This window comes from Anopheles marshallii, chromosome 2, assembly GCF_943734725.1.
Source record: "Anopheles marshallii chromosome 2, idAnoMarsDA_429_01, whole genome shotgun sequence".
Lineage (NCBI taxonomy): Eukaryota > Metazoa > Arthropoda > Insecta > Diptera > Culicidae > Anopheles > Anopheles marshallii.
In genome coordinates this window covers 56,825,851-56,849,791 of record NC_071326.1, presented here as the reverse complement: position 1 = coordinate 56,849,791, position 23,941 = coordinate 56,825,851, and the positions used below count along the sequence as shown (strand labels likewise).

Genomic DNA, 23,941 nt, shown 5'->3' with positions numbered 1-23,941 from the left:
ACTTAAGAAATTCAATAGTATTGGTAGCAACAAGGAAGAACAATAAGCCTCTATTTGTTACTTTGCTATTTGATCACATGTTAGTGGTAGATTTTACTCGCTTACAGACGTTGTCGACGGGAATGAAAGATTCGGTTAGCGAAAACAAAATTAAGCATTGTGCCCGTATTTTTGTCTCATTGACTGTTCTTTGAATGTTGCATTGATGCCACACTTCCAGATCGTAGGTTATTAGTGCAGGTTTGAGTATCATGGGTGTGTCGAGTATCGTACACGTGTTCCGTAAAATAAAGAGGCGCGCAAAATGTCACCCGTTAGCATTAAACATATCTAACGTGCAGGCGTGCATAGGAGGAATTTTTGTAGCCATAACATTGGTCATTTGTTTCCTGAATTTCGAATTGATTCGCAAACAATTCGAGGGAAGATCTGCGGCTGATATCAATTCATGGAGACTTGCCCACTTGTCGAAAGCGTGTAAAAAATGGAACAATGGAGGACGTAAGGCATATTTCGCTTAAACGCAACACATGTATTTCTAATCGACAACTTTTTCTTTTTAGATACTAACCTTCAGCCGGCATTTTACTTACACAGCAAGAATCACAGCTTGGTCTATTGCTTAGTGTTTAAGGCGGGCACAAGCTCGTGGTTCTACAATTTTAATTCGTGGGCAGGATACTCGGAGTACGAGATAATGCATATCGATAACTTGTTTCTGGCACGTAGAAACTATCCGAAGGAAGATCGACTCACATTGATGCAATCGATGGAGCATTCTTTCTCGTTTATTGTCGTTAGGCATCCTTTTGAACGCTTAATGAGTGCGTTCGAGGATAGATTGGTGAGTATGAAAAATGCGCACTACTCGCGTGTTGCCCAAGCCATCTACAAGCGTTATCATCCGATGGGCAGGGGCACCGTTTCGTTCCGCGACTTTGTGCAGTACATAATCGACGATGTGGAATATAATAACAGTACGATCCCGTTAGATATTCACTGGTGCCCAATTAACAACTTGTGCACACCATGTTTAGCTAGATATGATTTTATAATCAAATTGGAAACATACAAACAGGACGTGGAAACCATGATAAAAAAGGCCAACTTGGAAGGCATAGTGAAACTTGCACATGTAAATCGCGTAAGAAAAGAGCCAATTCAAACCCTTGCCATGAAATATTTTTCACAGATAACGCAACAGCAAATGGACAAGTTATACAGTATTTATGAGCTAGATTTTGAACTGTTTGGATATTCTGCAGATACATATTTCCAAATACCTAAAGCACTAATGTAAGTTACACTAGTACACTATTATCATCTTTAATACACGTGACACTTGAATGTATGTATTTACTACATATTTAAGAATTCAATTGGAAAAATTAGGCGTGATTGAAACACTAAAAAATCCAATAAATCCATCAACACATCCACCGACACTAAGTGTTTCGTATTCCAAAAGCATGCAAGTCTCGCAAAGCAAAAACGAAAGAAATAGATCATTAGAGAAACAGTGGCACATACCATAGACTGTTGTAATAATGATGAGGTTTCTGACATACCGTAATATTAAAGCTTCAGTTAACAACTAAAATCTCGCTTTGTTTATTTAATCGTTCATCACAATTTATTATGTTTGCTTAACAAACTTAAGATACTTATCTGGTGAGTATTGGAACAACTCAAAATCTATTCGATAAATATCGTAAAGATCGTCATATTGTTGTTTAGTAAGTTGTGAAAAATATTTTTCCATCAATCGACTCAATGGATCGCGACGCGAATGGTTCATGTGAACCGATTTAATTTTCCCGTGCAACTGTGTGCGGTTCGACAGGTACGCTAAGTCTTGCCCGAATGTCTCCATCTTTATGATCGAGTCGTATCGAGCTAAGCACGGCGTACACAAATCATTTATCGGTCGCCAATGAAGATCAGATGGTTGGTTGTTTCGGGCTTGGTCCACTACATATCGGACAAAATCTTGAAACGATGGAATACCATACTCGTTGCCATCATTATGGTAACGTTTATAGATTTGGTGCGATAGATTCTTGAAGTACGGGTGCAGTTGTCCAAGTAAACGTTCCTCGTAGGCACTAATCAAACGCTCGAAGGGATCGCGTACCACGATGAAGGAGTAGGTGTTTTTCATGCTCGTTAGCAGTACGCGTGGTTTTTCCCAAGGATACTTTTCACGAGCCAGCATAAAGTTGTCTGTTTGATCATCCAGTATTTTGTCATCACTAAACCCGGCCCATCGATTAATGTTATAGAACCAGGTGGTGGTACCTGACTTGAACACCAAACAGTATAATAAGCTTTCGTTTTTCACATGAATGTAGAAGGATGGTTCGATTGTATATTCTACAAAAAAATAATAATAATAACAATAAATTGTATTATTATTCGGTTCGGTATTACATGTTATTACGTATGGTGCAATACATACTTCCACCGTTATTGGTGCGCTCACATGCTTCACGTAAATGTAACAATCGATCTCGATTTACTTCTGCCATGGGTTTCGTTACGCTTTTATCAATAGACAACACTACACACAAATATACTAACACACCAACGGCAACTGTGGCTACTATTACTCGTCTAAGCTGAGAACGAATTAAAAACGACCCGTTCAATGTTATCATTGCGACAGCTGAAATATAACTGAGGTGAATCGAACCACCTCATAAGAGAGATGTTTCACTTTAAGCACTTGCGACGTTTTGAACGATCTGAACAGTACATAGAATTTGGGACTCACCAGAAAGCTGTCTTGTATTGTAGCATGGAACCCGTGTTTTATTAAACCAAAAGCCAAACACCTTGCTTACTTTATGACACACACATCAAGCAAATAGAATAATCATAGCATTGTATTGCGTATATGAAAGATATCGTTTTGTAGACCACTTATCCAAAAATAGTAGCTTTAATTTTTCATTCTTAGATACACGAACATTTTGGATGCACCATAAAAATTGAGTAAGGACTAAGTTTTGTACTTAGTTGCACAAAAACGACAAACCTGTAAATTCTCATTGGTCTCATTGCATGCATCTGGCGAAAGTAATCATACAGCTACAGTCAATACCCGAGTTATTATTATTATTATTATTGTTCAATGGACGTATGGACGTATGTATAATTGAGTTACGCGTTTTTCAACTTATGCGGACATTTCACGGAGTTTTGCATGCAGAATGCAGTTTTTAAATTGCATATTTAAAAAATACGTAACATTTCATCATTATAAAAATTAATCTTCACAACATTTTATTGTATTTCTTGAAATAAAAGTATTAATATCAATTTTGAATGTGCTTCGTAACGTGGAGATACGTATTCGATCCCTTTACACGATACATAAACGATGTTTTAGGTTAGAGGTAACCCGAGATACGCGGATATTCGAGATACGTGGATTGCTCTGGAACGCATTATCCGCGCATCTCGGGTATCGACTGTATATGGTCTTAGTGTTTGCGATCGAGTTCGAACGAAGGATCTTTCTGCACAGTTCGACTTCGAGTTCTTTCTGGACAGTTCGCTGCATTTAGTGACAAAAAAACTCAAGAGGTTTGGACCTGCGATTTCGAAGACCTTAGACTTTTTTACGGGTACCAGATTTTTTTAACGTTATATAGTATTTGGTTTGCATGAATAACAGTGACAAACTTTGTTTCCATCCAAGAGCTCTTATTCAGAATCCCCACTTTAAAAGACGCATGAGTCCTAACCTGAACCTATAAATAGGTTATAAATAAGAAAAAAAAAATATGCCGAAATTGCACATATTGCTGCCTCTTATCGTTACACTCGAAATATTCGATATTGTACATCTCTTTCAGTTGGTGTACGTAACTTGCGAGAATGTAATGACATACAGGGCATAGATATTGTGTTGCATTTATAACGGAAGCCAAACACATTGCTTACTTTATGACACATACAAGCAAAAAACTAATGATTGCAATTGTATTGCTGATATGAAAGATAACGTTGTGTAAATAACTTTTCCAAAAAAAAGCTTCTTTGTTTTTTTTATTCTTAGGCACAGGGCATTGTGAATGAAATTGCTAACATTAGGGTAACTCATGTGTCTTTCACGCGTGCCATTAAACATTTGAAAGGTAACAAGTCAGATTTCAGCGATGGACTGGTGACATTGAACGAACATCGAACATACAGCTGCAGCTGTGTGCGAAGCGTACACCCAATTGAATATCGAGGCTTCAACGATTGAGGATCAATGTCATGAACACAAATAACCTGGTTGCCGGATTGGCTCTCACCGTAATAGGGTCGCTTCTTGGGCAAAGTGTCAGTTGAAGGCGACGATCTCGAGGTACTAGAGGAGTTCAACTATCCGCGGTACAATCGTATCTTCGGAAAACAACTTGATATGTAATGACATACAACGGAGCGCTACATAGACAAATTCGAATTTCGTTTACGAATTACGTGCTTGTTTACATTAACACAACAGTAGTAACATTAGACAAGTGAAATAATGACGGTGAGGTATCTGCCATGCCGAGAACACCAAGCGCTGTTCCCTACGCGGCTATTACAGCAGCCCAACTTCGCTGTGAAAATATAATTTTTTCATAATATTTTTAAATCATATTTTCGTATTTTATTATCTTTAATACTTTTACTACTATTTAATATTTTACTATAAAGCCTCTAGCTTCCAAAGTGATTAAAAAAATGCATAAAAATTCTGTCTTAACTTAGGTTGGTCGTAAAAAGAAAATGGAATTCTCGCAAGACACACATTTTGACAAACCGGAAGAAACGTGGACAACATGAAAACAATCGAAGCAAATAGATATTTCTCTTTTTATCGGCACAACAACTTCAAGAGTTCTAGGCCTGCCGTTTCTGGCCTGCATTATTTATTTACCCGTAGCGGGATAATCATTCCTGCGTACCATGGGATTCCGGTTGCCGTTTTGGACCGGTTCTGTCGTGTGAAAACCGGCGCCTCCATCGACTTTCGCTGTGGGAGCTGTTCTGGAACAACATGCTCAAGGAAGTTACCAACCATTCGTATTCTTCTCTAAAGTTATCTCTCCGACTGAACAAAGTTATTCTACGTTCGTAGAGAATTATGGACAATCCTGCTGAGCATCAAGCATTTTAAATATTTTTAAAAACGATAGGTCATTTACTATATACAATGATCATACAACTCTCATCACTACGCCGGATGTCGAAAACTGAAAAATTACCTCGACAAAATCGTCATCTTGGTTTCATTTCTAAATTTACAAGCGACAAACGATGCATCAAAAGAGACACCAACATAGTTGCAGATACATTATCGCGTGTGGCAGAACCCGATTCAATAAGTAACTAGGATTACGAAATTTTCTTCAATTTTAGCAAATGGACACCTGAAAAAATATTGGAGAGCGGAAAAAATAAAAACTCCGTCTATTAACTTGATAAGCTGATGCTAAACAAAACAGAGTTATGTTTTGAAGTTGCAACGGAAAGAAATATACTTTATGTAAAGCATCTAATCACCAAATGACCAAACTAATGGGTACACACAGCGGCGGGTTTAACGGTAAGCAAACTAAGTGGTTGCAGGAGACCCCCAACTGAGTGGGACCCCGAATCGGGAAGTCCTGAGGTAAGTCTTGACTTTCTGCAGGAAGTTAATTAATCCAACGTGGGTGTATGTACATCGTGAAGGATTATCCTGCATTTAGAGCACATTTTTGAGTAGCTACTAAGTATCTGTTATCCAGGGCAGGGGTCTCCCAACTGTTCAGCCTGTGGGCTGCATTGGTTAAAGCTACAGTAGTTGGAACCTACCTAAGACATGAATTAGCTTATATTAATGTTAACAGTTTCAAAAACGTATGTATGTATGCAATGAATTGGTTTTAACGATTTTTCATAAAAGCTCTCTGCTGCATTGTCGACAACCCATTTGTTAGTAAATATTATCTGGCGAACTGATCTGATCGAATCTGGTAACATTTTCACGGTAGATGGCGTTGCCATTGTTGATCAGTATGCAGCCGGGTTCGCTCGGGCCGAAATTCGTCAGAGGTTACTGGCCAGCGAGAACTAGAAAAGGATAAAAGGGACCGACGAAAGGAAATTAAGCGCAAATTTGAAAAATAAACGAAAATAGTGATTTTTTCTACCTGCCTTACTTACATTAATTCTAATTTTTTATTTGTTTGTGAATGTGAATGAATTTAAAGGTTTTATTAGACAATTTTCGTGAGTTTATCAAAAAGCTGAGGAAGTTTTACATGCTTAGGGTTGTCAGTTTTGTCAGATATAGCTGCTTTATAATCTAGCGAAAGCACATTGGCAAATAGTAGTCCTGCTTTGGTTACCCAACAGAATGTAATTGTTCCTAAGTACAACGTACTGGTGCTAAAATTATTTTGAGACAGTTAAGGATAACGTTGTCCGCAGACCACCGACATCCCTAATAACATTCCGAAGCTATGGAAATAAATTTCTAGGGAGAAACTCAAACAGAGAATTAAATCTAATAACTTCTAGGCACAAACAGACTGACTGTAAACGATTCCAAAAGTACCCCAAGCCAACGGTATGTTGGAACGTTTACACTTTCAGTTAAAGGATTCCTTAAATGCCAGCGGGGACTCACCTTTATGGACAATACAGTTACCATTAATTCTTCTCGACATTTGTCTCTCTTATAAAGTGGAGATCAGTTTGCCAGACGAAAAAAAGTCTCAGGTCAGAGTCTCCGATTAATATTTCAGAAGTATTTTTACCATCAGCCGACGATGATACGATGATCTGATCGTTGATTTGAAGATAACGTTCAAATCAGCAGAACCATCGAGCTCGAGCAAGATCAAAACCAATTCAAACACCAATATACCTAAAGCTCTCTTATATTGTAGACAGGTATTTGTCAGGGTTGACAAGGTCAAGACGGAACTTCAAGCTCCTTATGAAGGCCCCTACACGGTAGTTCGAAGGTGCAAACAATTTTTTGATATCCGAATTAAAGATAAGAAAGCATCATTGTCTAACGATCGGCTCATACCTGCTTTTGAGTGCGAAGAAAACACACAGGACACCAAGCCGCTGGAAATGTCACCCGGAACAAAACGACACAAGTATGTTCGTTTTCGTTAAAAATATCGCCAGCCCGCAATACGCGTTTGATGGCATATATATAACGGTGATTAAGTCCCTTGAGAGGGATCGAGCAGTGACCAGCGCCATTTGATGAGCAAATTCTATAACGTAACGTATAGGGTACGAGCGATCGGATGCACCGACAATCGATCTCTTATTATTCGCCCGCCGGCCAGTACGGACATATCTTAACATTAACACGTTAACAATAACGTCAAAAATATCGCTTCTTCTTCTTTTTCGGCAGGTCTAGGCCTGGCATTTCTGGCATTCTGCGACTTTATTTACCCGTAAGCTGGATTGTCAGTCCTGCGCACGGGGGATTTGTACGGATGGGATTTTGTCCGATCCGTTCGTGTGAAGACCGGTGCCACTACCATTCTGCCGTGCTACTACCTCAGGTGCTACTACCAAAACACGGTCTGGCCTTCCCACTTCATCTTCAATGTATCTATCATCAGAATTATTTCAGGTTGTCACAAGAAATACACAAATAGAAGGAATATCGCAAACGCCCGAAAAATATTAAATTGAATACTTTTATTTATTTTATATAAAACATAATATATTCAAATGTCACCTAATAACTATGAGGTGTCATTCCCCTTTCTCCAATATTATGTGTACTAATCTGCATCGAATGCAACAAGAAGCCCACTCATATAGTTTGATAAAGTGGAACAAGGGAATTGGAAATATGAACAACAAAAAATCTCGGATGTACAGCTCATGTTGTGAGTAGCTATGATCACTTAAACGATGAAAATGATGAACGATGGAACGATGGACTTGCAAATGTACGTTTCCGAGTGTACGATTCGGAATAGTGAGATTGCTACAGTGCCTTGTCCGGTACTATCGTTTTCAAATCCCTCGTCGTACTTCGCTTTTCTCCTAAATCCTTTACCATAATCAACAGGAACTAGGTGGAGACGCTTCAAATCACTAAGAACTCTAAGCGACAATGCACAACAAACTCATTACGGTTGAATCTTCAGTTTAGAATGCCAGGAAAATAGCAATTCTGAAATGAAAGCAAACATGGACGATACACTGTATATAATCTCATTTGCATTGTTGTTTTGATTCTATCCCCCCAACGAAAAAGATGCTGAAGAAAAAAATAAAGTGAAATGGAGACCTCACCAAAAAACAGGTCAGAGACAACAGAGATACAATGCTCGCGTCTCTAGTATATCTTTGCAAAACAGGCACAATGATCCAAGTCAAGATAGTTTAGCTAGATGACTAGCTTGTGAGGTTTGGAGTAGGAAGAAGCAAAACATATAATTTTTCTGAAAAGTATTCAAGTTCGTTTGGTGTTGTTTTGCATCTTAAATGCATCGTGCAAAAATGTTTAAAAGAATTCACATCAAGATGTGTACAATATTATTAACAAGAAATCTATACATGATACCTGTCATGTATATTTACCGAGAATATAACAAAACAAGAACTCCAACCGATCGTTGTTCGTGTTGCGCATTGTTTCAGTTCGCTATCGTGTTCGGAATCATTTTCAGCGCAGAATTTTAAAATATGTATGAAACATTTCAAACACTCTTTACTCATTCACTATTCGTGCAATTCATTGACATTCTAATTCTTTAACGCTTTGATCGATCGTAATTATAGCTAACGGAAAACCACCGATACCAATCGCACCCAATTCTGTTTCCGATCCAACCGAGTCATTATTGCACAGCTGTCTCAATCGTGCGAAACTACCAGACTAAACCCTCTTCTCGGTCGAACATTCAATTGCACGTTCAATTATTTCATCATCTCGATCCAATTTCAATACACTAATGGCTTTTGATACCATCCGCTATTTCCGGTATCTGACTTCGGAATACGTTTCACATTATACGTGCTGAAATTTCACAATGTTTCTGGTTGTACGTTTTGTCTCTTTACCACCTGTGACGTATGGTGTATTGACCTAAATGATACATTATTTCAAACATTCCCATTAAATTATGCGCTCCTGATACAGAATACAGATAATGTGTGGATAATTTTACCAAGGGAATTTGCAACCGACAATAGAGTTATATTTTTTGCCATGCTCGAAACATACTATCAACTTCAGAAATTATTATACATTTACATTGATTTAAAAAATCGATTTACTGATTTATGTTATGACTGCATAGTAAAGTAACAATATTAAAGAACTTATAGCCTGCAAAATCGATTGGATTACTTGCATTGCAATGGAGGAGCACACTTTATGAAGTGCACGATGATCACACTTTCATGCAACGAAATATCACATACAAGGTTTCGGTGGCTTAGCGAGACCGACTACCAGTCGATTGGTAATTAAATCTAAGAAGAACCAGGAACTACAGGCTAGGCTCTCCTGATGTTTGTACAACTAGAAAAGTGGTCTGATCATCTCATTCAAATGATTTTGACTGAACCTGATCGCAATGACCATGCTTAGCCTTCATAGTGCCTATAAAATTAATGATGGACAGGATAATCGATTGTTAAAAAAAACTTGAGCGGCAACTTAAAATTGTTCACCGATAGTGGCCGGTTGAATCGTAAGCTTCCAGGGTGGCCTCAGACCTACGAGCTAATGCATTACGACACTTTACTAATATGTGTGAAAACTGCATGAAATCAACTTATGCATTCGTTCGCCTTACCAACTAACGTAGAGTGCGATATGTACCCAACATGATCAAACAACCTGTTTGGTATAGTATACAGCTCTGACTTTCACGAATTTTAGGTACTAATGGACTACAACATTCGTAGCAAACTGACAAATTTTGGTGACATGAAGAAATCAAAAACGTTATACAGAGACAATAGTGAAGTATACAGCAGAGGACTTTCAATTCATCGTGTTCATCGACGAAATCTTACGTTATTCTAAAGGCACTTTTAAAGATAAAGAAATATTTCATCACCGTTAAGTCAAATGTGAGCATATTGATGTTAGAAAATGGTATTCAGTGCTCGCTGCCATCCGATCTGTCTGCTACCTGAGAAAATCTTTCCTGTCGATAAGGTCGAAGCGAGGACTATATATAGTAAATTTTTAGCAAAACTGCCGACAATCTTGGGCGGTAATCGAGAACAAAATGTTGAAAAGGATATTTGGTTCCGTATGTATGCAAAAACAATGGCGCAGGTGCTACCATGATGAGCTCATTGAGTGATTGGCCATGTTATTGAGCAGGTGATGCCATTAGAATGACACCGGACGACTCAGCTCGTACAAAATTTTCACGACGTGCACCTGGACAGAGGAGACATTGTTGTGCAAAAATTTCATGGATAGTTGACATACCGATAAGTAGATCAATAGTTTCCACCTTACAGAACGATGTGAGCGAAATTACACAAGCGAAGATCAAATTTTATTTCTGCAACCGTTGTAGCATGTCTGCGTTTCGGCAAGGCTTCACTATAATTTTAGCATAATCGGTCTTCAATTTTCGTCAGTTTGGTCTTCAATTTTCTATCTTAAATTCGGGCACATTTCTTCGACTTTTGTGCATGATTGTTTGCGATTGTCTGCGAAAGGAGTATTACTCACCTCAAGTAATCTATTGTCGGCAAGCCCTATTGTTCCCTTGTTTACGCTTTCCTGGTCTTTTATTTGATCCGTTTGCAAGCTTACTAACTCTAAACCTATCCTAACCGAACTGAAATATAAAACACCAGGCAGATGAAAACCTTTAACAAGAGCTGTGGATTGCAGAGAAATGAATTACCAGAGTAGAAAAAATAGTAATGCTTGCAAGTAGTAGAGAGCCACAGATATCGTCTGATAGAGCGAGATAGTTGAAAACATGACGGCATTGAGAAAACTTTGTCCAATTTTCATTTCCGCGCTTCACATTTGTTTCCCAGTTTTCCTTCGCAATTCGTCAAACATGACGGCAAATAGTGGAAAACAAATTCATGAGATCGGACTTCTGATGCACGCTTAGCTGTGTTTTCCATTCACTTTCCCGTCCCAACGCTGGTTTTCTGTTCTTTTTTCCGGTTATGCACCTAGCACTGTTCTGTTATATGCGTTTTTCGTCACTCTCATTCACCTCATAATGCTCAACAAGGCACAAATTTTATTCAAGTTTTTGTTCGTTCGCCTTTGCAAATTTTGTTTGGTAGAGCGACAAAACAGAAAAAATTCAACACACACATACACGATCCTGCACACTATATGCATTGAGGTAGTTTTCTGTGACTTTCACCCAGATCCTTTTGTTTGGTTGTTCAAATACAAACCCTTATGTATAGTTTTTTTTTTGTGCTGATAGGTAGCAGCTTTAGTGCACACATTATCATCAGTTCATGGCATAACCTAATGTATGCAAGAATAACTACAAAGAATACTATGCTCCAATTTCTCCCTGGCAATTAAACTGTAAGCCCAGAATGCGTTCATTAATTTCTAAAACTCCAAATAGAAGAATGAAAGTGAATTTAATATTAAAAAAACACTAGAAACCCACAGCAAAAGGTAAACAGCAGCATATATCTAGCTATTCAGCTATTAATCAGCAGAATATATCTAGCGTATTTTATTTAGCTGATTAACTGAATTCCAATTATGGTTCCAGTTCCAACAATCCAGAGTACGATCAATGAGTTTTAGCAATGTTAACAAGTCTAACTCGACGCTACAACGAAGGGCAAACAATAAAACGAACAGCGTAACATTGTTAAAAAATCTGTCCAGCAAACAATGAAGATATGCGATACTATTGAAGGGTTCTTTTTGTGAGACCCATTTGCGATGATATAATTGTATCGGCTCCTTCTCTTTTTTTAAGTTTATGTTATAGCCAATATCATACAGGATATCATGTGCATTGAAATGAATAGAGGACATAAAAATCATCCACAAAAAAACTACTATAACGTATTACATTTCGTTTAAAGCATTTTTTTTCTCATTTTTATAACATAACTACTGCTATTCACTGTGGAATGTTTCATTGGATTGAGTATGTGAAGGTTGTGAAATAGTGTATATTATAGATTAAAATTATTTTGTAGTAACAAAAAACCGTGATAATTCCGGCAAAAACAGATAATTCACGACGTAACCAACAGTATTGTTATGCTCAAGGTAGACGATCATAACGAACATTTCCCAAACTTTGAAATTAATCATCACCGTTTGGATCATGCACAAATCATTTCCCTGACAGGATCATTTCCCTGTTATAAGAATTATCGTTATAATCATATCAAAATTTAATTAAAAAGGAGTGGTACTAATCCCCAATAGTAACATCAAGATCGAAACAAAAATAGTTAATAAATTCGCAGCCTTCGCAGTTTTTTTTATTTTTGAAAACATTAAACTTCAACAAAATAATTAGAAATTTTGCAGCTTTCGTGTAGATATTTAGATCTATATGAGATATTTATGTACACGAAAATGTAGAACAACATTTTACCCGAACGCATTATGGCAGCACCCAAAATTCGATTGTTTCACATACATTGAACATCAACCACGACATAGAAACCACATGCAAAACTGAAAACAACAACAATGAACATTCCCAACACCCAATTTGCGATGCTGAATGGACGAAAAATGGAGAACAGTGTGTGTCATGCCATTACTTATTCACTGCATGCCCATTTATCGCTAGAATCCAATCCGACTTCTGTACGTCATCTGTCGTTGCTGGATCCGATTTCCCTCGCAAGCCTGCTCCCGCGTAGTGGACAGCATGAACCCTTTTTCGTATCAGATAACACCAAAGTAAGAACTGTGCACGTGTATCAACGCATCGTATTTTTCTTGCAGTATGAGCTTGATGAATGCAAATTCATCTTCTGGACCGAAACAATCTCAAAACTTCGTTTCCGCCTTCGCTGCACCAGGTAGGTTTTTACTGCACATGTGAACTATGCTCACAAGCACACGCTCACGTTAGTACCAGCATCTGCAGTGTCGTAGGTATCGTAGCTATGAAAGCGTTTGGTCCCACTGCCGGTGCATAATGGTATCACACTCATTAGACATTTTGCGGAATTGAGGAAGCGGCCTGTTCACAGATTAAAAGCGAATTGTATTGTGTTTATCGACCGAAACATATATCATTTGAGTTGATTCGAACAAGGTATTCAGTTACCGATTGCTGAAACTGTTTCAACATTTTCAATACACTGACATCGAGAACAAAGTTTCCAAATTTAAAACAGTCTGTGGTTTGTGTGCGTGGACTTTTTAACCCATTTTCCAATGCTTTAATAACCTCAATGTTGGAAGATTATTTTTTGATCAACGATTTTTTGATAATATATAAAATTAATGTATGATAACTACACAAATGTATTGAACTTCTTATCCAAAACATAATATTGTTATGATACTATTGATTTGTGAAATTAATAGTTACTATACTAAATAACAACAATGATTATTTAATCCGTCATAAAGCTACACACAACCAGCAGAATTTAGCTTTCTTTCGTCCACGAACCAGAAGTAATCTCATGATATCAACAATATTCAGTTTATCTTCCGCCGACACCCAAGTAGAAACTTCCTACTATTTATAACATACCCACAATTTTTAACATGACGTTATCATAATTTGCATATGAAATACAAACAGACCTAATTGGTTGCAACACGCATCACTGAAACAAATGCCAAATTTAGCCCATGCCGTCTTGCAAATGATTTGATAGAAAAAAAAACAAATACATACAAACTTAACTAAAACAAACCTAAATCATAACTTTGCATCTTACGCTAAAGTTTTGCCTATTTAATTTTTTTAGTAATATTTCAACAATGCTATCCTTTCGTAAGGATGTATGTTCTGCATCAAATTCATGTAGCATTGTCATGTTTTTGTTCTTTGTCTATCACACCATATTGCCCGTTCCTTATGAATACGTGCATAGGAAGCAAATTTCTAAATACGATAGCTAATGTTTCATTTTATCCTATTGCCAACGCTCATTTCCGCAAGAAAAACCGAGACATAAAACACGTACTACTAATGTTTTTAATATGTTTTATGTAGCGGTATGACGTAATGCAGATAAACAACTTGATTTCTTTGGTGGCCCCAAAACGTTCATCGGGAGGGAGATAATAGTGGTGCGGTCCTTGGTTTGGTAATTAAGAATATTATTGTTTGAATATGCATTATAATTTACTCGCCGGCTTTGGGTTATTTATCTCCAGGGAAATGCTTCTCAGGTGCAGTCGAGCGCAATCACTTTATTATTGGGATTGTGCAATTGTATGAAATATAGAGGTCAGCAGCTATGCATTGTTCATCAATCATTAATGAATCCTTATAAAAACATTTCCTACCTTGCCCTACGCTAAAAGTCTAAGAATATGCTTTGCTGTTATTAAGCTGTACTACACGAATGAAACTGTAACATATTTAATCAAGATTATCACTTCCACTCAAACTGTAAATTACGGTAACCTATTCGATGTTAAGTACCATCGCTCACTTTTGTAATAATATTGTAAGAAACAAATTGTATTATTCATGAAAAACCGCCAGGTTGTAATACTTAAAGCTGTTGGATTCTTAACCTAAATTACTGATATATTGGATCTATTGGAATATTAATCTAAAGTTCAATCCACATTAGTTTGGAGACATTTTTTTTTCTCCGAGCACTGAACCTTATCACGAGGGTTGTACAAATAAAAACTATTTTTCTGAATATCTTAGTATTTTCTGAAGCATGCTTAAATTACTTCAAACAATAATAATTGGTTGTGATTTGTGCTTCACAGTTTCACGTTAGCTTATGTTTCAGGGTTGATTAAAAACAAGCCTAAAATTCATTGGGTTGGATAAATTAAAAAAAAGATTTAATGTGCACTGTGCACTCAACTGATATAATTGTGCTTATAAATGCTGAAGCAGCAGCAGATTTATCCCCTTGGAGTCCCTAAGCAAAATGAGCTGAGCTGAAGTATCTAAGTTACCGCATCGTATGATATTATGTTCGCATTAAGTATTTCATCTATGTTTTAGTGCTAGTTAGGTGTAAGGTGTGTATCATTTCTAATAAAACATCACTCGAGCAACCACCAGAGTGTGCAGACTCGATAACTTCTTCTATGTTTCAAAATCTTGCCTAGTTTTGGATGGATGCTATCATACTGAAACTATTATCTAGGGGCTTCCATATGCCGGTTCTGCTAATAAAAGGGCTTCCATTATAGTTGACATTATATTACAATATATGCATACATTATTACAAAAGTTTTAAGGCAAGAAAAATGTTAAAAAAGCATCCTCGATGGTATTTTAAACCGTACGCAGAGCACTGGCTGCATTTGTTTGAAATCAACCACTACACGAGTGATGCCATATAAACCGACAGGGCACATATTGGTAGTGTTGTCTTTATTTTCACTTCACTTCACTTTCAGTGTTTATCATCCAGAAAGACTAAACATGCTAAAGTTCGCGGCATGCATTAGCAACTCATAATCAGAAACAGAGTGTTATTCTTTTCTATTTGTTGCTCAGGTTTCTTCAGAACATTTGTCTCATTAGCCACATGACTATTGTGGTAGCAGCTCATCATATTTTCACTCCTTAATTTAGTCCTCACCGAACCCAACTATTTCGTCTAGATCATGGTGACACATTTAAGGCATATATATTTATCTGCATAATTATAATACCACAAAACAACGACCATAAGAAACAGACCATACCTGCGCAACTTTTCCCTGATGGCATTTGATACAATACAATCAAAATCTTACAAACGATTGGTGATAATATACGCTTCCATGTCTTAGTTTAACACTTTGCTTGTTGCATAATATATATCAAGTGTAGATATATCCAGATGAACATCGCACATTTGATACGCATTTTCACACTGCACAATACATCTAGCAACGTGGTAAACTAAGTCGATACGGTTTGACCATTCTAACGAACATAAAAACAACATACATACATTTTATAAAGAAAAAATTGAACGGTTTTATTTGTTCACCAACATTAATTAACAACATTTCTCATCGGATTCTTTGTACACTCTTACTCATTTCGCAAAACGCATTTTCTGCTACGTTTCAAAGTTTCGCATGAACGGATTTTAAGCTTTGTGTTCAGAATATAAAAAGATTAAGTCACAATGGTGCAAAACATTTTAGCTGTACGATACCACACACGAATGAATGAGCCGAAGCAATTCTAATTGTAATCTCCTACCGCTGACATTATGTTCATTATGTTATGATAGTTTGGATAAATGAGATCTTCTTGGGCATAATGGTCCCTCTAAAACAATTATCGCAATCAGTTTTGTTTGAAGTATTTTTCTGAATCAAACATAAAATTAAATTATAGATTCAAAATATCCTTATCAGACTGATAAGATTACCTTTGCTGTACACGGAATGAAAATAATTAGATAATTACCCATCTTCACACGTCATGTGAGAGCAAGGCAATGTTTTTAAGGTCAAAGAAAGACAAAGGGTCGTGGGTTGACCAGGTGGACTCACTCGTAGTGGGCGTCTGGTATTGGTTGTTACACGATTGGTTGTTCGCCGTATGGTCGTCACTTGGGAGTACCAGCGTGGCTTGCAGTTTCCACGCGACATAATTCGTATCATGGTTCGGCTTACTCTTCATTTCATGTCGTTGAAACGCCAAGTGCTTCGGTATGTCCGGGTACAGATAGTAGAGCTCATCCAAATCGAGTATACGATCAGCCAACGAAAGTATGGACAACTCTTTTGCCGTAAAAGGTTGAACATGCAATATTTTGCGCTGCCCATCATTGCTTTCATGGACGAAGACGATCGAGATACCGCCAACCACCGTTTCGGAAAAACGCAATAAGAAGGTTCCTGGTTGACATTTGGTTAAATATTGCTCAGCCTGCTCCCTTCGTATGAAGCCGATGATTCTCCCGTTCAACCAGAATTCTTGCAGGTGCTCATGTATCAGCTTCATCACCTGGTAAAACCATTCCCAAAACGTATAATTACTACTAGGCAGATTTTGTTTGCAGAACTGGGACCACATGATCGCAAGGTCGTCGGGTGCCGGAAATCGCTGTTTGAGTCCAAATGCTTTTTCGCATAGGAAATGTATCTGATCCACTGTCATAGAATGGCTACTGGTGCCATTGAGTTTTACGCAGAGTGCATTGGCTAACCAGTTCCAACACACTACTTCTGGAACATTGAACGGAGTACGATCGATTGTGGCAAACGCATTATCCCAAATTATGTTTGCCCAAGCTTGTTGAGCCTGGCATGCATGAACGGTAACTATAACGGGACATGACATTGCCCATACTGGAAGAACGAGATCGCAATGCTGTGCAGTCAAGCTTAACTGAAATAATAAAGCAAACTTCTCGTCCATCACACATTTGTTGCGCTGCTTATTCATGCGCGTTATCTTTTGTAGGCGCATTTTGGTGAATCTAGCTGACAACTGCCTAGTAGCTTCGTTATACTCCAAAAAGCTGACATTGTTCGTCACTTCACCAATACTATAATCAGCAGCTTTTTTTGTTTCATAAATTTCACGTGCTTGAAGCTCGGAAATGACAGACACCGTCACTTGTGGAAGATTTGCCTTAATAGTCAACGTCTTACCGAGGAGCAGGCGCGCGGTTGCAGTAAAAACTCCGTTGATTTTCATAAGTTGAGGCGGTTGTTTTTCGATGATAAATGAATTGAAGATAAGCGTCTCGCACAAACTCTTTACATCTTTCATCGCTGTCATTAGATTTGGTGTTTCCATTAGATTGTTATACCCTTCCAGTTGTGTGTTGTTGGTCTGCGTTAACTGTACCTTCATGGTCCAGATGATCTCTGCTAGACTTTCGCACCATAACTGTATGGTGTCCAGATTGTTCTCAATATTTGCCGATGTCCCGATACCAACTAACCGTTGGTTAATTTTCCATTGTGAAAGATATTTATTCAGGATCTTGTCCTGCAACTGGCTCGTCATGAGTATGATGTGCCGAAAGGCTTTGACCAGCGCTGTTCGTTTGCCATAAAAGATTTGTAAATCATCGTTGAATTTGTCTTGACGTAGGGCGGCCAGATATGTCATTTGTACTTGTATGTTCTCATCTAGCATCATATTAAGCTGTGCTCGATATTCCTGCATCCCATTCCGCTCCTGTGCTAGATAATCGTGTTTCGTTTTTATGTAGCTGAGTTCGACGTCGTTCTCATGTACCATAACTTGCAGTCGGTGGAGTTCCTCGAACACCGCTCTCACCTCCATATCAGCTAATAGGATGAATTGGTATGGGTAAGGAATAAATTCTGGTTCCAAACATTTCTTCAATTGCTGGAAGAGATAGACCGGGTTGCTTGAGAAGAGCTCTAGTAAAATGTGGGCCGACTTGTTCAGGTCATTCCTGATGTCAGGGGAATACTTTGCTCCCATTCGCATCACCTTTTTGACGAGTTGATTTAAAAATGTAGCCGCATTTTGATCACAGATCGCCTTCGGGTTGTCGAGATTAGTCGGTGTGTTGACCATTTGCGATATGCTCCAATTTGCTAACTGATCCCGCACCTCCACCGATATATTCGCATCATACATAAAGTGAAACGCTTCCAACGTGGGTTGCTGAAGCTGATTCAACCGGGACCACGGGTAACAAGCCATCCTGTCAGCTTGTTGTTCAGTTCAGGTGGTACAATCTGTAGACTATTATCTTATCTCCAAACTGCTCAAATACATTTAAGAGCAACAAAAAAGGGTTAGTTTGACTGTACAAACTTTGTTATATGGTTTAGTTATGCGGCCATCTGGTGGTATCCTTTACATCCGAAGGATGCATCAACACACGATTGATACATATACCGTTCCGTGTCGTCCCGACCAACAAGCGGTTGGTGCAAATACAAGGCTTGGGAAAAACTGAAATCGCTGGTAACACGTAGTAAGATCGTTTTTCTTTTCACTCACGTAAGCTATTTGATCGATCTTATCGATCTTTTTATCAATTGATGGCTATTCTTGTACACTCATTGGCATTGATACTGCAGCAAGGCATCGGACATCACGAACAAAGAAACAGGTACGAGTAAAGCTATCTTGCTCATCGACATGTGCTACTTCAGTATTGGTCGCTGCTTCACATTTCATAGGCACGTTGACATCCTCGAGCTTATTTCCTTCACGTGTTAACGACGCTTACAACCCGGTATATAAGCATTGTTGATACTTTTACGCTCTTCAAAAAACACTAGCTGCCATTTTGAACATAATCTGCGCAGTCAATACCATGCGGGCTGCAGTATATAGTCTCGTTTACACGGCACGGATATCAAATTGCAAAACTGACAGCTTATCCAATTTCTATTGCATAGAACGTGTCTGGTAAACAATAGCTTTCTCCGACCAAGTAAGCTTTTCTTAGTTGTGTTTTTTTCTGGACTTCAACGCTGGCAATATTATAAAGGAAAATTATGGAAAATGTTCGAAATAGCAAATTGTTTTGTTCAAAGTTTGTAGAGGCAAGGTGTCGTCATATCGAACTTTCGGTTGTCCTTTTTATGCTGTAGAAAATGCTGTGAAATTTTGACAAGCGCTACATGTGCTGATGTGTGTGCGCTGTTTTGTGTCAATTATGCCACAGTATGCTGTGTGTATTTTATACAGTTATTCGAATAGTCATTTTACTTAAACTTCGCGATATTTTTGATGATTGTATCCTACAGCAGTATGTGACGCATAGCTGTACAATGATTGTACCCCTGTTGTGAACTTTGTCAACCTGCAGTTAAAAAGTGGACTTGTAAAATCTTTTTTGTTGTTCTCGTGATTCTGCAATACTAAAACCGAATCCGGTATAGTAGAATATGTTCTTCAAGTAAAGGTAGTTGCAAAACTATTACCTGTTGCAATTGCCAAATAGCACTTTATTGCGCTCTAATGGTTATCTATGTTATCCAATTTGCACTATCTGAAGCGAAAACAAGCAGTGAGATGTACCAAGCAAGCATCCTAGTGAAATGTACCAATCTCAATATGGAAAGTTGAACCCAACTGGTAATCGTCGCACGCAGCGTGAATGGACTCATAATTTCGACCCATTGCTGAAGTTCGCTCCAAATGCACTACACTATGACATTTTGTTTTATTTCTATCTAGGTCGCAGGTGCACGCAGTATGTACCGAGCAGTCATAAAGCCTTTAACATAGAAACCCATAACACCAAAGGAGTCCTGATGTGAGTAAAATATTCCCTTGTGTGATTCTCAATTTTCATCGTTACGTTCCTATCCATATAAGTGCCAAAGGTTATGCTTGGGTTTGGCCTTGATTATCTGTTGCATCGCATGACTCGGTAAATATAACTTAAGTTTTACGTACGGTTGAGTATGCTTAGTTGTATTTATTGACCTGTTCAAAGTCGAATAATAGCGCCGAGGAGAATTCAAAACTTCATACAGCATCGATTGCTAAACTTATGCAAACTATTAAAATCGAGAATACCTTTAGATTAGAATTACGTATCGCCAAATAGGTATACCGAGTTTTATCGTCATAAATACACGCTCACTCGTTCTCGGTTTTTTTCAGTCGCTGTCGGCTAATTTGGGCGTTTCATTGGTGTTTGTTGCATATCATACATATTTCAACTTAGCATGGACGCAAGCAGATATAGATATAGAGAGCAACATGTTCTTTAGTGTGCGGGAAAACAACAGCGAATTTGTGAATGTATACTGTACATGCCTAATAGCATATAAAAACGCAATAAATCAGAGCGAGAAATAATGGATACATAGGTGTGATTTAAATATATCAACATATTGCAAATTTGGTATATTTCGTTGACTGTTTAAAGTGTCGCTGGGTGTTGCTACATCAAACGCGCTTTATTTTATTTAACAAAACCGCTAAGATTAAGCTCCGTTTTAAGTCCTATTCAGGCCCGCTTGATCATATAACGACATAGCTCTCACTATGGCCATGACCAAATTCCCATTTGCTATCCTAGCTGGATGAAATAAGAGTGCCGAATCGCATGCTATGTGCCATTACTTATTCAGGGCATGTCCATTTATCGCCAAAGTCCAACTCGCCTGCTGGACGTCATCTGTCGTTTCTGTATCCGATTTCCCTTGCATATCAGCTCATCCCAAAACTTTCTATGCGACTGGTATGCAGACAACATGAGCCCTTTTGTGCGGGATAACAGCATTGCTAGAAAAGTTTACGTGTATCAACGCACCGTATTCCTCATGTGCTATGAACTGGATGCCTGAATGCAAATTCATCCCTCGGAACGAAACAATCTCAAAACTTCGTTTCCGGTACCTCATCTACGCAGTACTTTACCGCACATGGAGAATGCATGCTGGCGAACGGTAATGGAGGTAGTCGCAATTGCAAGAGAAAAGCAAGGCAAAATGCAATTAAAACCGGCCGAGCTGGACAACTTTGGTCGAAATATTGCCACATAATAGCATCAAACTCATCACAAACCATTGCAGGATTGAGGAAATGGTTTGGCGATGCATAGATTAAGGGCAAATTGCATTGTGTTTTATCGATTGAAATGTATACCAGGTACCGAAGCTTGCGCACAGACATTTTATCATAAATACAACAATGGTTTCAAGAAACAACTTGTCTGACATGTTTCACACCTAAATAATAAGGTAATCGTCCATGCTTGTGTATTTGACCAACAAATTACTTATCCAGAATATAAAACTTGCACATATCATGTTGGATAGAACAGCTTTACTCCGAATAACACGTAACACACAAGTTGTATGAATAATCTCTAAATCCAAATATGGTGCATAGTTTCGATATCACTAACATAAAAATAACACAACAAACAGCGGTATAATGGTTAGGATGAATAGGTAAATTGTAAACAAAATGCACGAAAAAACATAAAACACCATGCGTGCGTAGTAATGTGTATTTTACAATACGCAAGATATGCAAGATGATTTTTTTTAGATTCTATGTTTTGTATGACTTGTAAAAGAAATAATACAGGAATTTGAGACGTTTAGTTTAAGTTGTGCAATTTATCATATTAGCGATCTAGTATTGAGATAAGTTCACCAGCGATGAATGTAACGATCGAACAGGTCGTCGATTTTGTGGGTATAATTTTCCGTATTTTAAATCAATAAGGGTTACTTCACATATTTATGATTGGTATGGCCGATATCTTGTTACTTTGCTTTAGAGTTGCGGTAAATGTACATGTTGAGATATTGAGTATACTCTTGTTGAGTTCCATCCTAAGCGAATAGCAAAGCACTTATAAAAAACGCATTGTTGAAATGATGAATGACGATATTTTTATAAAATGTGTTTTTTGGTGTATAAAACTGTTTTTGTATGTGACCATCCCATGTCCATTTGACACTTGTTTTTTTTAATGTGATATAACTTACCTTACTTCAGTAATGTTTATGTACGAACATGTAGGAACTATACTTATGAATTCATTTCATTCAACTGTATTTCAGTTTTTTCGTTGTTAATGTATTGTATATCGTACATTCGAATCAATTGGATGTCGGTTTTTTTTTGTATAACTACTTTTCACTTTTAGACGCATTCAGCACAAATATTCTTTTATTGAACTGCTTGGGCCAAATAGCATTTGTTGAGTGAACTAGCTCGCCTTTCAAAGTTGGATTCTATTCCTAATATTTTCTCATCAAGTGATGACGATATAAATAAAACTTTCATCTTTCTAAAACGTTTATCTTTTTAAAACGTTTTTCATATGTCTTATCTGTTACTTCTCATGTTTGTTATGCAATGATTTTAGTATCATTGCATGCTTCCAAGATATTTTAGCATGTCGAAATCAATCTTTATAATAAATTCAAAAATTAGGCTCCGCTTCCCTTTCTCCCAATATTTACGTAAGTTGGATACATGCGTATTTGTGTAATATTTTTTAAACAACTTAAAAAAATATATATTAAGGGTGCTTTGTTTTGCTGAAAGTGTACAGACTTAGTTTATATCAGTAATTTCATTTTTTCGTCCAGAAGTATAGCTAGCATGTTGTATGATGTTGCTAGCATTTGTTGAAAATGATATGGCACGACTCATATATTGAGAAGGCGTTCAGCACGTGCACGCAAAAGTCTAATCTGTTTGTGTATGAATATAAATCTTGATACTTAGCTAACGAAAAAATTTCGTTAGCAGTCTGGAGAGGATTGCCGTATGTTAGCAAAGTCGGGAGTTTGTAGGTATATACGAATGAAAATATTCTTTTTAAATAATTTGTTTGCAAACCGGTATAATTTTTACACTACTGAACTGGAAATAAAAGTGCCTCAAACGATCCTAATTTATCTGAAAACTGCTTTGACTGACACCCTGAACGTGACTATCAGCCATTTGGAAATCTTAAAGTTTTGATGCTTACACGCGAAAGCTAACATCAGAAGAAAGTCAATAGAAATCATCAGACCTTAGAAAATAAATCTAAAGCGCAACTGGTAGTAATGAAATTTTCGTAGTTAAAAATGTTTATTCTTTTATTATAAAGGTATGATGAGTGTTAACTAAACTAGTTGAAATATGGTAAACTTCTCTAGCAGAATTATGATTTAGCATTGCTGATTTTACCCAATAATATAACTCAATCGAGCTAACAAGATTTATAATGTTCCTAAAATACGTCCAGGCTGCTATTTGTCATCAGTTATTTTTCATTTTGATGATTAACTTTAAATAATGTATTTGTTGTATGTGAAATGTTAACATGGTTTTGATTCGATTTGTTGTTATTGCGCAGCAGGGTCTCC

The 23,941-nt window shown here is 37.5% G+C and overlaps 3 protein-coding genes across 3 annotated transcripts; 1 reads left to right on the top strand and 2 right to left on the bottom strand.

Moving 5' to 3' along the window:
* The first annotated feature begins 251 nt into the window (after positions 1-251).
* LOC128709388 (carbohydrate sulfotransferase 11-like) lies at positions 252-1,300 on the top strand. Its single transcript, XM_053804385.1, has 2 exons — positions 252-501; positions 564-1,300. The coding sequence occupies exons 1-2, from the start codon at positions 252-254 to the stop codon at positions 1,298-1,300; spliced, it is 987 nt and encodes a 328-aa protein (XP_053660360.1).
* Positions 1,301-1,636: 336 nt separating this feature from the next.
* Positions 1,637-2,657, bottom strand: LOC128718210 (carbohydrate sulfotransferase 11-like). Its single transcript, XM_053811878.1, has 2 exons — positions 2,459-2,657; positions 1,637-2,373 (listed from the first exon to the last, which is right to left on the bottom strand). The coding sequence occupies exons 1-2, from the start codon at positions 2,655-2,657 to the stop codon at positions 1,637-1,639; spliced, it is 936 nt and encodes a 311-aa protein (XP_053667853.1).
* Positions 2,658-16,577: 13,920 nt separating this feature from the next.
* Positions 16,578-18,797, bottom strand: LOC128718209 (signal transducer and transcription activator-like). Its single transcript, XM_053811877.1, has one exon. The coding sequence runs from the start codon at positions 18,795-18,797 to the stop codon at positions 16,578-16,580; it is 2,220 nt and encodes a 739-aa protein (XP_053667852.1).
* Positions 18,798-23,941: the final 5,144 nt, after the last annotated feature.

Bases quoted from the DNA above. Each gene is read 5' to 3' on its own strand.
- LOC128709388 (XM_053804385.1), top strand. From the start codon at position 252: ATGGGTGTGTCGAGTATCGTACACGTGTTCCGTAAAATAAAGAGGCGC. The intron at 502-563 runs GTAAGGCATATT...TTTTCTTTTTAG, and splicing joins AAAATGGAACAATGGAGGAC to ATACTAACCTTCAGCCGGCA.
- LOC128718210 (XM_053811878.1), bottom strand. From the start codon at position 2,657: ATGATAACATTGAACGGGTCGTTTTTAATTCGTTCTCAGCTTAGACGA. The intron at 2,374-2,458 runs GTATGTATTGCA...ATTTTTTTGTAG, and splicing joins GCGCACCAATAACGGTGGAA to AATATACAATCGAACCATCC.
- LOC128718209 (XM_053811877.1), bottom strand. From the start codon at position 18,797: ATGGCTTGTTACCCGTGGTCCCGGTTGAATCAGCTTCAGCAACCCACG.